The sequence below is a fragment of the Impatiens glandulifera genome, chromosome 7, assembly GCF_907164915.1.
Source record: "Impatiens glandulifera chromosome 7, dImpGla2.1, whole genome shotgun sequence".
NCBI lineage: Eukaryota > Viridiplantae > Streptophyta > Magnoliopsida > Ericales > Balsaminaceae > Impatiens > Impatiens glandulifera.
In genome coordinates, this window is record NC_061868.1 from 42,983,366 (window position 1) to 43,001,598 (window position 18,233).

General features: G+C 30.5%; 3 protein-coding genes across 3 annotated transcripts; 2 read left to right on the forward strand and 1 right to left on the reverse strand.

Annotated features, from left to right (window-relative positions):
- Positions 1-162: 162 nt before the first annotated feature.
- LOC124910812 lies at positions 163-4,713 on the reverse strand. The gene is made up of 6 exons (XM_047451497.1): positions 4,489-4,713; positions 3,665-4,081; positions 3,186-3,499; positions 3,042-3,098; positions 1,402-1,859; positions 163-871 (listed from the first exon to the last, which is right to left on the reverse strand). The coding sequence occupies exons 2-6, from the start codon at positions 4,036-4,038 to the stop codon at positions 569-571; spliced, it is 1,506 nt and encodes a 501-aa protein (XP_047307453.1). The 5' UTR covers positions 4,039-4,081; positions 4,489-4,713; the 3' UTR covers positions 163-568.
- Positions 4,714-9,398: 4,685 nt separating this feature from the next.
- On the forward strand, positions 9,399-11,795 carry LOC124944602 (palmitoyl-protein thioesterase 1-like). Its single transcript, XM_047484901.1, has 12 exons — positions 9,399-9,735; positions 9,986-10,070; positions 10,150-10,201; positions 10,288-10,308; positions 10,394-10,447; positions 10,541-10,591; positions 10,664-10,726; positions 10,860-10,925; positions 10,995-11,033; positions 11,107-11,229; positions 11,336-11,428; positions 11,510-11,795. Exons 1-12 carry the CDS (start codon positions 9,651-9,653, stop codon positions 11,678-11,680), a joined length of 903 nt encoding a protein of 300 aa, XP_047340857.1. The 5' UTR covers positions 9,399-9,650; the 3' UTR covers positions 11,681-11,795.
- A 2,675-nt stretch (positions 11,796-14,470) lies between these two features.
- Positions 14,471-15,331, forward strand: LOC124944605. Its single transcript, XM_047484904.1, has 3 exons — positions 14,471-14,753; positions 14,830-14,987; positions 15,059-15,331. Exons 1-3 carry the CDS (start codon positions 14,588-14,590, stop codon positions 15,143-15,145), a joined length of 411 nt encoding a protein of 136 aa, XP_047340860.1. The 5' UTR covers positions 14,471-14,587; the 3' UTR covers positions 15,146-15,331.
- The last annotated feature ends 2,902 nt before the right edge of the window (positions 15,332-18,233 follow it).

Below are 18,233 nucleotides of genomic sequence, written 5' to 3' on the forward strand. Positions count from 1 at the left end.
TGTGGCAAAAAATAAAAACACGTGTTAGAGGAAAAGCCCCGTATGGTTAAAAAAATGTGTAAGTTCGAAGCTAAAATGCCCCAAATAGCAATTGGGCCATCGAGATTCATATAAAAGAAATGCATGAAAACGAAGGACGAGATAAAAAAAAACTAGAGAGCATGAGTCAAATATGTATGCAATCTTACAATCTTTTTTAACGTTGCAAGAATCACACAGCAATAGTTTCTAAAACCAAAAACCAACCTAAGTATCTTCCTATCACAATTCAACCATTCTATAGAAACAAAGCTTTCCATATCCCTCTTTGGATCCAAAAAATAAAATAATAACTTGCAAATTTTTTTCAAGGGGAAGAAGAATTCTATCATCACATGCATCTACTCGCTCTGAGAAGAAAACCCCTAATCATAAAAATATTAATAACGCCTATATATACGAGAGGGAAAGAATTTTTCAAACCTTTCCTGATAACTAAGTCTGATCTGCTAAGCTCTTCAAACAACCCCATTTTTAGCAGTAAGATGATATGCAACAATTTTGGCTGTAACCCCTATCCAGAGACTACTTACTTCCGCTTGGGCCTACCTGACCAACTCTTCCGCCTATTACTTCTCTTTCTCTTGTTACTATTATTACTAGTCGAGCCTGTCAAACTCGAAATTGATCGGATTTTGGGACTCGACTGGCTTCCTTTCGATGGGGTACCAGGCGGCGGCTCCTTAATACATGGAACCGCAACATTTGTAGTAGTTTCCATCTCATCAAAGAATTTTGGGGGCTTGTGTTTACGCACGGGTCTCGTACTAACTTTCTCCACTTTTTTAGGTTGCTTCGGTCTTCGATTATAAACTACAATCTCTTTCTTCACCTGCAAAAGAAAAAACACACGCAATTCAAGATAATATGCATTGACAAAAGCCTGAAATTAAGCGGGAGTGGGATTATGGGTATGATAAAACTGAAAATTAAGTACTTAATGTTGAATGCTGAATTTTAGGTATTAGATAAGTGTCTAGAACAAAAATATTGAATAAACCAAATGAAAATATATGAATTTTAAGTACTCAATATGCAAGTCGATTTGATAAATTGTTAAACTAATGTCGGAAAAGTACTTAAAAACCATTTTACTCTTAATGTAATTTAGTTCATTTTCAAGAGTAAAAGTTGTTTTTTTAGGCTCATACTATACAACCTAGTTAAAGTCAATAGTAACTTACCTATTCTAGTTTAATTTGAGTCGAATCTAAATAATTAAGTGGTTTTATGTTACACTTATCTAATAGACTTATTTAAAATGAAAGCACTTAATTTTTAAATTAAATAATAAGTATTGTATCAAAAGCAGTCCTCTAGGGAAGAAACCCTTGTCTCATCCAAAAGAAAAAAAAAACTTACAGTTGGAATTTGAGAGACCTCCTTTGGTTGAGCATCATTCCTTTCAATCATGTCCGGTATTTTAGAAACCTCTTGACAGATCAATGTTTTGGCTTTTTCAGCAGGCTTAGGCAGCATATCAACAATCTTATTATCATATGAGACACCAGACTTCTGAGCTACTACCACAGTCTCTTCAATGTTGTCAGGAGACTCGGGGTTTCCAGAAGTGCTGGCAGAGGTATCATTAGATGGCAGAAGGAAGTCTAACTTATCAACTAACTCAGCTGTTACTAAACTGTTTTCGCTAGTTAGCTTGTTGAGATGATTCTTCATCTCTTTAACTTGTGTGTGTACAGTTCCAATCATCCGCATGATCTGCTCAAAGTAAATATCTCGTTCTTGGATTCCAAGAGGTAGCATTTCATCGTCAACTCCATGATCGTCATCATCTATAGGCATCTTTTCATTCAGAATAGCTGCAGATGAAACTGGATAATCAAATTCAATCAAGTTTGAAGAAATTACAATTTCAGTTTCAGTTTCCTTTTTGTAGGCCTATAAGAGCAAGTAAACAAACGGGGCTTTCCAAGCGCTTGCTTTTTGAGAAAGAAATATTTTTTATCCCACTAAATATTGGTCTTTTTGGTATTGTCTTTTGTCAACTTGCTTAAAAAAAATTTCTACATTTGACATAAACACTATTCAAAAAAATTAAAAATTTGACTCACCTTTTGGCCTAGTGTTCGAAATCTTTCAACTTATAAAAAAGTGATATTGTGAAATGTCACAAAGACCCTTATCTTTACTCCTTATCCTCCAACCCAATAATCAATATATGAATAAAAGCGTAGCCAAAAAGTTTATACAAAATGAAGTTCCATCTAATTTAATCACACTTTTCTTACCGAGTGCAAATAAATACACTTTCACCTTTTACTTTTGGTAATTTTTCAATGTGATTGTGATTGATATTGTGATAAAATACTATTTCCAGATAGGCTCATCAACATTTGGAATCTTTTTCCAATAACTTAAAGATGTCAACACATGAATGCCCACCAAACGATTTAAAGGTGTCAAAACACAGATGTCTCTCATCTGGAGATCTTTGATCCAACACTTTTGCATAAATAAAGACAACAATATCTTTGCAATTTCCAACTACTATTGGTGGTATCAAAGCGGATGATTTCAAACCATAAATTATAGTAATAAATGCAACATGTTTGCAAAATATATAGATAATCATATCGCAGCAAGAAGGCGAGTGTACTATTCCTACGGATAATTATCATGTGCTTCGTAATATTTCATGAGTCTTTTTTACAAGTGTCAAAACACAGATGCTTCTCTACATCTGGAGAGCTTTGAAACACATATGCATAACTAAAGACAACAATATCTTAGTAATTTCTTACTTATTTGTGGTACTAAAGCGAAAGATTTCAAACCATAATTAGAGTAATAAATGTGACATGTTTGCAGAATGTATAGATAATCATATTGCAGCAAAAAGGCTCATGTACTATTCCTACGAGTAATTATTATGTGCATATATGAGCAAAGAAACAAAATTAAACAATCAATGCTCTTTGTAACATTTTACAAATGTTTTGTTGATTTTCAACAGAAAATATAGATGAGTCTAGACTCCTTACCATCGCAGCCCCAACCATCATCCATGCGAGTAGCATCCGACGCACACTTTTTATTCACTGCCAGATATTGATAAAAATCATAAAAATTGGTGTAACAAAAAAATCAAGAAAATGAATAAAATATCATGTGGTGTTTCTCTTTACCATAATATGAGAATAGGTTATGACGTGACATATATGATGCTGCATCTTCCGTCTCTTCAACTCTTCTCCTTTTCCTCCTTCTCATGATCCTCTTGCCTTGATTATGACTAGTGGTAGGAAATGATTTTGAGCCACATTCATCTGACACGATGCTTTCAGATACAGACTGCTTTGTTTGACGATATTTTTCAAGTTCATTATCACACTTTCTGGCTATGGACTGAAACTTTCTAATTTGCAACTCTGCCCATTTGCAACGCCATACTATGGGGCGTACAAAGGATCTCCAATGAGGTGTCAACAGTTTCTTCTTCCTGAAACGGTTATATAATGAATGAATGATAAATGATATTAATAAATCTCTCTAGATTCTCTTCTATATTAAACAAAATTTAATGATATTATACAATGAGAAAAAGGCAAGAACGTCTTAACACAAGCCCGTGAAAATGAAACGCGTAAATTCAATTACAAGGTACCTAGACTGAAGAGTTTCATCATGTACATTCATCTCTGACTCAGCTTCTACGTCACTGTCCATTGCAGAATCCTCATCTTCCCCAAAAGTATCACCAAACGAACTTGAACTACTCTCGGTTGTGTCTTGATGTTCAACTTTAATCAAACTTCTATTATTATTAATATTATTATCGGTATTCATTTGTCCAACAATTTCAACCTCAACATCTTGACTGTCATCTTCAGCTCTAGTTTTCTTATATTTCGAGGTTTCCACCTTAGAAGATGAACTCTGACAAGTATTTCCAAAATTTAAATACCTAAACTCAGGGATGTCCACGAAAACAAAGTTCTCATTTTCATTTGTTCTTGTCGAAGTTCCTGGTCTATCCATACTATCAATTCAGATCCAAGTGAAAAATTAAACAAATCAATACCTGCAACATGTATCAACACGTAAAGAAAGATAAACATAAAAGCTAAATCTTCTTGTAAGGAAGAATTACCCATTACCCAACAATGAATAACAAAATCAATAGTTATTCTATGCTCTATAAACTCATATTAAAAAAAAGCAAAAAATCATAATCTTCAAATAATTTCAATGAAGTCATTTTCTTGATTTCACATTGATCAGAATTTTAACAACAAATCATAAATTAAACACATTAAGATTTTAATCTCATTAATTTGAAGATTCAACTCCAAAACCTGTACGAACCGTAAAACCCTAAACCGACTATAACCCACTTAAAAACAAACAAAAATCAAAGCCCTGATATGAAATCTCTACAGAAAGCTAGAAAATAGAAAAAGAGAGAAAATCCTCAAGGATTCGACTTACCCGGAAGGAAGCGGAAGGGGCAGACAAACTTTTCTGCGATAAATCAATCAATAAACGATATGATCGGTCTCATTGAATGATAAATAGGTTTCTTCTTATGCAGATTAAGGAGAAAAGAAGATGATTCTTAAGATTTTGAGATTTTTCAGTGGAGATACCATTGTAAAGACTCGCTCTGGTCTGGTTCTATATATCGTCTTCTCTCTAGCTCATGTTCTTATGGCGCTGAGAATAAAACGACCGGTTCAATCCCGGTTCGTCATAAATATAAAAGACCGATTAATTATAATTTGACCCTTTAACTTGTATCTAAAAGATTAAATATGTATCTAAACTCTTGGAGTTATCATTTAAACCCTTGAATTATTATACATTATATTAAACAAACATTTTGATTTTATCTTGTCCAGCAAGTTATATCTAAATTTAATAAAAAAAAATAATTGGATTTGATTTTATCTAAATTTAAAATATAGGATAAGTTTAAATGTCTATTATGAAAAATGACTAATTACTTTCTTAATTAATGATGTTAAATATATTATATATATATAATTATTTTTCTCTCTCATTTTTAAACTGTCGACTTATTTTTCGTTAGATTAATTGGATTTAACTTATTTATTTATTCATTTTTAAATGTTAACTTATTTAAGTTTTATTTATAATAATATTAATGTTATATATATTTATACAATATTTTTCTTTTATTATTTTAATATTTTAATATTAATTATAGATCATAAATAATAAATAATTTATTCTTCGTTTATCAACCACAACAACAATTATATATTAAACTTATTAGATTCAATCCATATTTTAAAAATAAAATATTTATTTATTTATTATACCTAACTTATTTATTAAAATTATTGTATTAACTTATATAAAATTATAAATTAAATTAAATTAATTTTTATTATCTCTTAACACATTATTTAGGGATTAAAGATACAATGTGTTTTAAAAAATAGTCACATTATTTTCATATCTAAAAATACTCAAAATAGTTTTTTTTTTTTTTTGTTATCTACACCTAAACTTGTTATGCCGGTGCTGTTGAATTGATAACTTTAAGTCAACAATGATATAGGTGAGTCTATAAACTCTATCCCAAGAATTTTGACGATTCTTTTAAAATTTCAGACGAAAACGTTACTTCTTGTGTTTTTTTATGAGTAATATTTTATCATCAGATTCATAATAAGTTGGTTTCTTACTAAACACATTATTTTCATAATGACTATTCTCTAGAATCTAAAAAATAACCGATAGAGTCAGATGTCGACAGCATTATTTGATATTTCTTCTTAATAATATTCGGTAGAGAACTTATACTTAGATCACTCATTGTCTTTGACAATATGAATTTTTTTTGGTCACCGAAAGGTTAAATTTTACGTTGCTTAATGCTCTTGACAACGTTCATTTTTATATTTAACCTTCTCTCTAGCCACATTCTTTTCCTCAATCTTCGAAACTTTAATATTCTATTCCGACGGTAGAGAATTTTTATATGTAAATTCTTCTCAGGAATCAATATATCAGACTCAATGTTGGCATGTTAGTGTCGGTCATCGAAAAAATTTGACCGAAGATAAATAAAAATACTTGTTTTTTTAGTATTTTTTTAATCAAGTAAATGTCTACACTTCTTCCAACATAGAATAATCATGTATCTTTGTCTATATTATTTAATAAAAAAATTATACATATTTATTCACTAAATTCCATCCACCCGCTTGACTTTGGACCATTTGATAAAATATCTTGCTAATAAGGTTTCCGTCAATCTTGATAAGGTTTTTTACCTTGTAAATTTAATGTAACTTAATTTTAAATACAATTTTGATAAAAGCCAAGTATAATAATAATTAATACATTATAATATTATTTTACCTTATAAATTATCTTCTTTTTTATACTATTTTCCCATAAAAAACTATTTATTATGTGTTTTTGTACTAATAAGGTATCAAAGTTCCTTTTTCTGTTCCAGTCCGTATATAAATATTTTATTAAATATTTATAAAGAAGAGAGTTTATGAATAATTTCTGTAAATATATATATACAACTTTATTTAAAGGAGGACTTAAGTAAAATAATACAGTTAAGAATACTATTTTTGAGAGATTAAATATTAGTGATTTGATTCTTATTTAGAATGCTTTAAATTAAATTATAGAGAATATTATATCTATAAATTATAATAATTTTTTATATTCAAATAAACAAAAATTAAAAAGAAAAAAAATTAAAGTTATAAATATGTATAAAATGATGTTAAAATAGTTTAATAGAAAACTAAAAATCCAAAAGTCATTTCTACTTGGTGCTTTTAATAACTTTTATTACATTAAAAAATGTATTTTTCTTGTTTCATCACTTAAATTTGAGTTGTTGTGTTTGGTTCGGTTCGGTTCGACATCTTAGTTAGTTGGATCAATTTTTTTGTCTCAATTTTTTATAACCTTCTAATTGTGTTAATAAACTTTTATCAGGTTCGTATTATTTTCGTCTTCTTCTTAATCTCGAATGTTGCAAAATAATTGAATTTGAAGTTATTTTCTATTTTTAAATAAACAGTTACTGAAATTGTTTTTTCATATAAAACCCCTCCTACATGTGTCATTCTATGTTTTGTATGAGCTTCTCACTATTTGGATCAAACATATAAATATAAATAGTCTATTATTAGACTATTACCATGTGATAGAATATTTTTCAACATTGTTTACTAATTACTCTCACTTAAGGATAATTTTAGCTGTCGTCTATAATATATGGTAAAAAAATTTTGACATTGTTTCATTGATTTGTTCGATTTATTTTATTTCAACCGTTATCGTTGAGGAATTCAAATTAGTTTATCTTTGAAATACACTCAACAAAATGTATGATATTGTTGTATATTTACCAATGAAAATTTTACTTTTATAAATTGTTCATACAATTTGATATCAATTATTTTTTTATTTTTTTTATATTTTGTAAATAATATTTACATGTCAAGCACCTTCGTGATATTCTTTAGTTATTTGGAGCGTGTTCGAGACTGCGTGTTAATTTGGGTAGATATTTTTTTCTCTAATTCAGTTTCGTCTAGAAGAAAGATTAGATTGACTTGTATTTTGTGATTTTAAATTAAAACTTTTCCGTCTATGTATCTCGGGCTCCCTCTAGGGGCTAAAGCTAGCTCTAAAACTTCTTGAGATCCGATCACAAGTAAGATGGAAATGAAGTTTCCCATATGGAAAAGTAAGATGATTTCTAAGGGAGGTTAATTAGTTCTTATTAAGAGCGCTCTTTCTTCAATGCCAACTTATATGATGTCTCTATTTGTCATCCTAAGTCTGTGGCCGTGACACTAGTAAAAAAAGACCTTATAGCCATTATAAACCAATCGCCATCAATCGACATATGTGTTCTCGCTGTTGCCTTAAATGAAGATGGAGATAATTAATTATGTGTAAATTCTTATGAGGATCGTCTGATTCCTCATTTGATCATTTAGTGAATTGTGATAAGGTTAAATTAATAAAAGAGCAGGGGGCTGATAATTCGCGATCTTGTTTCCTTTAATAAAGCCTTATTATCCAAATGGTGTAGTAGATTTGCAATTGAGCAAGATAGTATTTGAGCTAAATTGATTAAATGTAAATATGGTCAAGATAAGTCTAGTTGGTTCACCATAAATTTTAATAGACCCATGGGTTACAACATTTAAGGTGTATTTATGCCATAGGGAAGGTTTATCGGGAGCATTCAATTTTTATTGTGGGTGATGAAATTTCGATTAGTTTTGGGACGACACTTGGTGTGGTGGTATATGTTTGGCGAAAGTTATCCCCGAGCTTGCTTCTATCTCTATTTGTAGAGATTCTCGGTCAAAGATATGTTTGACATTTGGTCTAGTAGTTTTGCTAATCGTATCAGATATAGAAGAAGATTGAATAGTGAGGAAAACATATACAATGATAGACTTTTGTTAATGGTTAGAAATAAGGGGATAAGCCCGTCTTCTCAAGATTTTATGCGGTGACGTGATCTGAATAACTTTCATGTGAGACATTGTTACACTTTGTTCAATAAGGTTAGCCCGATTGATCTTTGTTGGGAAAATTTATGGGAGTCTAAGATGCCTACTAAGATCTCCTTTTTTGGTTGGAGTGTTATTCATGGCGGAATTTTAATTGACGATAGATATATGAAAAAATACATGATTATTGTGAGTCGTTGTCGTATGTCTTATAAAGAGGTTGATACATTTTCTCCTCTACTTTTACATTGTCACGTTATTGCAAGTCTATTAAGTCTTTTGTGAAATTTGACTGTAATACAATGAGTTATGCCGGAAACTGTTAGTAACTATTGGGAGACATAAATTGAGAGGACTAAAAATGCGAGTCTTAGAAGATGAGTCTATATCCTTATAATTTTCTGGTGAATTATCTGGTTGGAAAGAAATCAGAAACTTTAAACAACGAAAGTAGACCGTTAAGGATTATTCACAATGTATTATCATTACAATGTCAGAGATTAGATCCGGAAAACCTATGGATTCGTGTGAAGATCTTATTGTCATTCTTAAAGATCTTCAAGTCAATAATTATTCTATTGTAATCAATTGTACATAACATTTTTTTCATGTCATACTTTTATAATGGTATGTTTTTTTTCGTGTCATACTTTTATAATGGTATGTTAAACGATTTTTTATTAAATGAATCGTTATAAAAAAAAAATATATTTATTAATTACATTTTTAAAAAAGCACTTTTTTATTTTATTTTATAGTTTATGCGTCTGATATTTATAAAAGTGAGTTATTTTTTATAGTTTTTTGGAATTAGTTATTTTTTTTATAGTTAAGATCTTGATAAAAGGAAAAAACCTTTTCCCTGAACAAAATTATCTCTCAAGCAAAGTGTGTGAATCAATGATATACACTTGTCACGGTTCTTCACTTGTAGCTGTTTCTGGTCTGGTAAGTTCTTCCTCAGTCTTGTCGGAATCATCGGCTCCAATTTTCATGCTTCCGTTGCTCCCGAAACCAAACAAGAAGCCCTAGGATCTCGGCTGTGCTCGCTCCAGTCAACAACACTCTTTCAGGGTTATTACGTCTGTGTAGAAGATTGATCATAAGCTGCTTCTGAAGATGGCCAACTTAATCATCCTTATATTGGCACTAGTGTTCTGGGGATTTACGTCTGCGTATTCTCTCCCTTTCGTTGTTTTCCATGGTAATCTTTAACTGATCGATGTGAAAGTCTATTGTATTTCTACTTCATTTAAGCTTTTCTTCAACTTCTTTTTTTCATTGACAATCATTTGTATGATGAAAAGCGCTAGTTTCTGTTTGGCTATATTTCTTATTCAAGCTTTAAACTTCATACTTTTAGTTTCTTTTACATGTTATTCCAGTTTGAACATAGTAAGTACAATTGAAACACGTGTAGACGTGATTTGACAGTTCTTGGTTTATTATTGCAGGAATTGGAGATAAATGCACAAACAGCGGATTGAAAAGTTTTACCAATCTTCTAAGCAAGTGGTCGGGTTCCAAAGGACATTGCATGTAATATCTCTGCCTAGTTCATATGCTCGATTGTATCGTTTCCTATTCATTAGACTGATCAATTGTTTCCTTCAAATAGAGAAATTGGAAATGGAGCAGGAGATTCCTGGTTCATGCCATTCACAAAACAGGTTTGTCTGTTACCCATGGCAAATCCTAGACTCAGCTATTTTCTTCTCCAAATTTAACTAGACTGTTTCGGTTTTACTTCTTGCAGACTGAAATTGCTTGTGAGCAGGTGGTAGAGTTACCTGGTTTGTCTAATAATTGAGAAGGTATAAAGTATAGTTTTCCCTTAGCCATTGCCTTTCTGCAACTTACAGGTGAAGAATATTAGTGCGCTCAGCCATGGCTACAATATAGTTGGATTTTCCCAGGTTCAAAGAAATTAATTGAAAATGTTTATCTCATTCCTTGTAACTTATGTGTGAAATGTATATATTGGATCAATTTGATGATTTTTCCTTCAGGGAAATATCCTTGGTCGTGCTGTCATTGAGTTTTGTGAAGGAGCCCCTAAAGTAAGATTCATGACCATTAAAATGTATTAGATTTCCATTTACTTGATTTCTGCAACAACTCGATGAAAATAGGTGAATAATTTTGTATCACTGGGTGGTCCACATGCTGGGATAGCTTCGATTCCTTTTTGTGGTGTAAGTTTACTTCCTTTGCTGCCTCGAAAGTTACTGTTTTTGGACTTTGAATGAAGATGCCATTATTGAGATATGCGTCCTTTATGATTTGCTTCTTACCCGATAAGTATTAGTTTTTTTCTTCTTCCTGCAGTCTGGAGGATTCTGCATTCTGGTGGACTATTTGATAAAATTAGGAGTATATAGTAAATATGTGCAGGTTAGATTTTCTTCAGATCCTGAATCTCCTTTTTTTCAAAAACAAATTTGAGAAATGATTTGATTGCAGGAACACTTGGCACCGGCTGGTTATATAAAAATCCCAACTGTGAGTATCTAGATTTCGCCTGTATAATGGTAGGGGTTCCTATACTATTTTGCAACTTTATATATTTTGTTAGGGTATTAATCAATACATGAAAGGATGCAAGTTTCTTCCTCAACTGAATAACGAATACAAGGATCACAAGAATGCTGTTTATACGAAAAGATTCGCCAGCTTGCAGAATCTGGTGCTTATCATGGTGTGTGAAACTGTCTTTTCTTTTCACATCTTTTCAGTTTATAAGAGCATACTGGAATCCTGTTTTAATGGCATAATTCCTGTTTTCTTGTTTTGGTTATCAACAGTTTGAGGATGATAAGGTTTTGGTTCCAAAAGAAACCTCATGGTTCGGGTATTTCTCAGATGGTTCACGAGATAAGGTTTTGCCTGCTCAAGAGGTGAATATAATAGGGGTTTGAATTTTGGAACCGTCAATATTTACAATAATAATAATAATATTTGATCTCTTGATCATGCAGACAACATTGTACCAGGAAGATTGGATTGGTTTACGGAGTTTAGACGAAGCTGGTAGAGTGCAATACATAAATGTATCGGGAGGGCACCTCGAGATATCGAATATTGATATAAAGAAATACATTGTGCCTTATTTGGAGAGAAGCGCCTCGAGATACCGACTTTCGATATGAAAAAAATACATTGTGCCTTTCGAAAATAGTCATTGAGATTGGATTCCATAAAACAAGTGGTTGGATTTATGGAAGAGATGATTTATTTTGTGTAATGTTTCTCTTTATATTCTAATAGACATTATTTTTAATTTGAGAGAGAGTGCAATAATAAGAAAATCTTGCTAAACTGGACTCATTTATTTTAATTATATGGGGGTAAAAATAGAATGTCTACCCCATATATGTTATTGCTAAACTCAATAACATTTCCATTGATATGTGATAGAACTTGTGATGTAGATCGTTGCTTGATTTCTCATCTGAGGAAGTTGGGCTATCTTTAGTTAGCTTCTAAAATTGGATGTTATGAATTGATTATCTGCAAAAGGATACGAAGACAACTTACTCTTTAAGCTCGGTCACCATCACACTTCTCTGAAAAGCATTGAGAAAATAAGATATTGTTTAACCCTCTAACAAAGAAAAATAAAGAAAACAATGATAAAAACAAACAATAAACGAGCAATAAGGATTCAGAAAACAAGTAAGAATGATGATAATTGTTTCAAAATAAACTCAATATTTTTTAAAACTTGAACGAAGGATATCCGAATAAACACCCTCTTAAGTCACACAAACGTTTAAAATATTTTGAGCCAATTTAACAAATTCAGACTCTAGAATATGACCTCGGCATCTAACTTTAGCCCTCTAATTAGATATTGTTCAGTACTTTCTTCAACTTTCTGTCTAACTTGGGCCAAGTCTTCCATATACACACTAGGACATGTCCTTGAGAAATGGGATTGAAGCTGGTTCTACATGTCCACCCAAGTAATAATCGAGCTATGTAGGCTAAGACACTCATTCTCTTGGTAATAAGGTAAATGAAGGTATTTTATACTACGTCCTTATGAATCTTTGATTGAGTTTCTAAATGAACTTGACTCAAACTAGAGGCGAGGCCATAAGGTAACTAAAAATAGAGCCTTCGCTAGTTTGGAACCCAATATTAATCACATATGAATAATTCAAGCCATAATTAAAAGTCTATGGGCTTCGGTAATTCTAGCCATTTCCATAACTAGAGGTATAAACTTGTTTGATACCTCTAGTTGGAGACTTTGAATAAAGGATGCTGGTGGAACTCACACCTCAAACTTGAAACCACATTATTAAAATAGAGGTGGCTTATGAGGGACATGTGTGAGAACTTGAAGGCTTAAAAAGTAATAACAACAAAAGACTATATTGATTGAGACATTAAAAAAATCACCATTTACTACTTATCCCAAACTCTTGGTATTGGTTGTCAAAAGTGGCAAGAGAATAAATGTATCGATTTTGTTGGATATTATCCCGATTTAAAAAAAGCGCCTCTACTTATCCGACGCGGAAGTTTCAATAGTTTCAATTAGTACAACTACGCTTCGAGGCTTCTTCCGAACTACATATAGTGAGTAAAGAGTTGTGGTTACTCCTGTTGGAAAGATGATGTCATCGCGGTGATTTCGGTAGGTCATGACCAATGGATCATCATAGCTGATAGCCCGACTTCTCATTGCATACGGCGGGCTCTCTCGACCTGCACACGACGAATAGCGCATCGATGTCAGTGCTAAATGAACCCTAGTAGTCATTTTGGCATATGGCTTGCTCGTTTTGGCACATCGTGGCTATACTTATCATCAATGGAACCAATTAATGCTGCCCCAAGTTGTCGAGGCAGAAACTTTCTCTACCTTTGGATGCGAACTGGAACGTTTCGTGAAGGATGACTTATTGAGGCTCGTGCACAATTGTAACTAGGTCTCTTATGAACATTTTGGCTACTTATGACCTTGTTTGGTGCCCTGTGGAGTCTGTAAGATCCGGTTGAATCGAGGGTGCCTGATGATCCATCTTGGGATTATTTGAAATTTGAAAAGAGATTTTTTTTTTGCTAAAGCCATGCATGCTAGAGCTTTTTGGTGTGAATTGATTTTTTTTACAAAATTACGCAACATGACTTTTCCTTGGGTCTAGTTTGATTTGATTATTTTGGGTTTCCATACTTAGATAACTATACCCTATTTGATTATATTTATTATATTTTAACTCTTTCTTTAAAAATTAACACAAATATATATTTTTAATTATTTTTGTTACAGTATTATTATTATTATTATTAACATGAGTATTATATATTATATATTATATTTTGTTTTTGATTAATTTCATTACCACGATGTTATTATTATTATTATAAGGGCAACAAAGCAATTAAGGGGCAGTGAAAGAATTCGAATATGTTGTCTCAATAAAATGTCCCACTTGTTTCATACCAGAGTAAAGAGGAAAGAAAAAATTGAATATTAAAATAAAATGTTATATATAATTTTTTAGGGTTTAAAATTTAGAGTTTAAAATCTAATGTTTAGGGTTTATGTTATATATATAATTTTTTATTTGTGTCATTTATCAAAACATTTTGATATCTTGATATTGGAGACACAACAAGTGACAGAACCCCGACCCCGAGTTTTGAGCTGCCCCAGCTCCAAAGAAAAAAAGACATATTTTGGTTGCTTTAGGTTTAGTTTAAAAATTTGATAAAAAAAAAATTATTTTTAATGATATTTGAACCCATAACCATATACAAATTTTAAGTTTTTATCTTAAACCAACTATAAGATTATATGTTTAAAATTAGAATAAATGTTTTTAAATACCTTAATAATTTTATCAAATCGACTAACAGGCGGGCCCTGCAAGCAAGTGAGACAAGTAGATCCTCACCCGCCAGCGAAAGTAAGCCAAAAATAATTTGTTTAGATCTGATAGGTTGGTTGGTTTGTTGCAGATTGGATCCCAAACCCTTGAATCCAGCGTATCCAATTCTTCTTCCTCTTCTTCATCAAACGCCAAACGCTCTGATCTTCATCAATGGGAGTTGAAGAATCTTCTATCGATCCCAACAAAAACGCCAAAAACTCATTATGGTCGCCAGCGATCCATCTTCTTAAAGGTTTAGATTCATTCAAAATAATGCGTGCCATACGAAATATCTGTCTTACAAGCTTCACTGATCTTCCCAACTATCTCTTACAAGGTCTATTTCGATCTTCCTATATATATTCACGTTTGTTTCTTTGGATTTTTAATTATTTGAAATTCATTTTTCTTAGGAGCATACGGGTTTATTCAAAGGGAAATGGGAAAGATAAAGAATATACCTTTTCAGCTTTTCAATTTCTGGGTTAATCAACTCATCCGCCCCATTCTAAAACCTTTCTCCATTCTTCGTTTGGTTTCATCACAAAGTTTGGTAACTGTCAATGTAAATGTAAGTACTTTTTTAGGGTTAGTTTGATCCAGCTTATTCATACTTATTTCAAATGTTTTATATCTGTGCAGGTTTCAGTTAAGAATACCGTCATTCTTGAAACTGCACAAACTTCTGATGATCCAAACATCGTACCATTTGAAACTGCACAAATTTAGGATGATCCAAACATTGTCCCATTTGAAAGTTAAGTCTTTCTCTGCATAGTTATCAAACACTTGTGCAAACTAATATGTATATGTATATGTTGATGTCTCTTACTTAGTGTTCAATTTTCATCTAGCTCAGCATTGTATGATCCAACAACAAAACTTTAATATTAATGGTCAACTGATTGTTTAGTACAACCAAGGATCTCTAAACAAGAGAGGTTTTTTTACTTCTAGCTTAGCGGCAACGGATATCCCCGTGCCTCCATAAAGTCCTGAGTTCGAGCCCGTCAGGCGGTAAATTCTGCGCCTGGTTAAGTGTGTTTGCGGGCTATGTGCTTAACCCGCGGAGATTAGTCTGATAGGAACAGCGAAACCCAGCGTTCTAAAAAACAAAAAACAAGAGGGGTTTTAAAGTAAGGTTCAGAACGGCTAGGGTAGCCCATTTTATTAGTTTAAGGGTTCAAATTTTACTTAAAAACATTTTTTTAACCATTTTTTAAACTAAAATTAGGATAATTAAAAATACTTTCTTAACACTTTTTTAGTTGGAATAGGGTAGTCCAATTATCGGGCAGATTTACAAATGATCTTACAGCATATAATTTGAAATCTGTTTATAGTTGGTTTAATGTTTGTTTATTGAGATAAAACTTAATTTTTATTTTAAAACCTAAATATCACATCAATAATTTAATCAATTAATTTTGTATATTTAAATACTAAAATTATCTTAATTAAATTTAATATATATATATTAAATAAAAACAGATCAATGGTAATTTGGTCTTCAAAATTTAAAAATCAGTAAGACAATGTTTGTGGAAAAAATTCAAAGGTAAAACTCAAAACCTCGTTCTTCAGACAAACTCTATAGTCATTTGTCCATGACTTTGGACCAAGGTCAAATTAAACCTACATTGGGCTAAAAATTAAAATAAGTCCACACAACCAATATGCTAACAAATGAGAGTAGTTATTTAAAAATATTAACTTTTCAATAATTTATTTAAGATTTTATCAAATATTTTTTTTATAATTAAATAATTTGTTGATTTATTTAATTTATAAACTAATTTAAAATAAAATATTTATAAAATATTATTTTTTAAATAAATTTATGTATATTATTATAAAGTTTTTAATAAATATATATTATTTATAACATTTTACATTACTTTAATAAATAATTAAAGTTTTATTTTAAATAATGTATTTTTTAAAATAATATATATTGATTAAACTCATTAAAATAATATATATAAATTTATGAAAAATGTAAAAGTATAATCTGGTATTATAAATATTATATTTTAAGTAATTTCTTTATAAATTTAATGGATTATTGAATTATTTAATGATACTTAATTAGATTATAAATTGGTTAAATGGTCATATTAATTTAATATATTATTTATTTTCTAATTAATTTGTCACTTTATAATTGAAATACGTAACTGAAATGATATATAGAAACGTTTTGAACTATTTTAAAAATTATAAGTATAATTTTTGAATTTATACCTTCTAATTTGAAATATTAAAAAAATAGATAATTGTACTTTTGATTTTATAAATGTAGCAAATTAACTAAAAAATGAAAATATTATATTGATAAATTCATTTGTTTATGAAAAAATATAAATGATTAAAATTTACCCGAAATAATACAAATTTTGAATTGAACAATTTTTTAATAGGTAAAACATTTCTTTAATCATCTAATAAATACTCTATCACAATAAAATACAAAGAAAACTCTTTTCATATAATTAGAATGTTAAGTGGAGAATGAAAAATAATAATTATTTTAAGATAAAGTAACAACAGGGATTGAAAAATATGAACTGATAAAGATTGATTAGTTTACTAAATAAAAATATACATTATTATATTTCATAAATATATAGGAGAATACTTCTTTTATATTATTAATAATGTTTTTACACCAACTAATTGTTTATCTTTTCTCTTATTTATTGATTTTTAAATATATATTTTTTAACGTTAATAATTAATTCATATATCTATTTATATATATTTTTTTGAAATGAATAATAATTGGAGATTTATCAAATTAACAATATATATATATATATATATTAAATAAATATATAATAAATATGGTTTTATTAATTAATATTTTACTCAACTAATTTTTTTTGTTTCAGTAATTTTTATCAACTTTTTCTAATAACCCTTTTTATTTATAATTTGAGAAAATAATTTTTTTTATGTAATATGTTCGGTTGATCTAACAAATTACATATTAAAAACTTTGTGATTCGAAAATCATTAGTTAGATATGAAAAAAAAAATGTTTTGGAAAGATTCATTAGTTAGATATGCCAATTGAAGATGGTTTGGAAATTTGTGCTAGTTTTTTTGAATTCAAAATTTAATAATTCTTATTATATTTATTTTTGCATATATATATATTATTTTTCTGAGTTATCAAATCAAATCTTACCTCTTTAGGTTGGTGTCCACAATGGAGAAGTTTGACCAAATGATCCTAAAAAAGTCCTAAATGTGCGGGTAATTAACGTATAATTTTAATTGTGCTGATGACCACTTTATATTTTTTTTTGACGAAATTTTCCTTTCGCGAGACGCAACCGCACGTGCGTCTAGCAACCCATCCCTTATAAAAACACTTTTTTTTATTTGTTTCTTCCCATTTTCTCTCTTCTCCTCCCTAAACCCTAAGACGGAGATGATGAGCCGCCTTTCTCTTCTCTTCATATGCGAACGACGAACACGAACACAACGACGAAGACATCTGCGAACTGAACTGCGACGAAGATGAGTCGCCTTTCTCTTCTCTTCTTTTTAACCATCATGTCATTTATAAATGGATGTTTTTGTGTTTAATTGATCCGCCTTGATTGAATGCAGGTGTTGATGTCCCTGTTGATGATGTTGGATTCGGTGGTGCGGTCTCATGTTGATTCGCCTTGCGGAGCGGTCGCGATTGTTGATCGCTTGATAGTTATCGATTGCATCTCGCGGTTGGTTGCGTCTCGCGAATGTGTCTGGTGAATGCATCTTGCGAATGCGTCTCGCGACCTAAGTTGCGTCTCTTGATACTAATAAA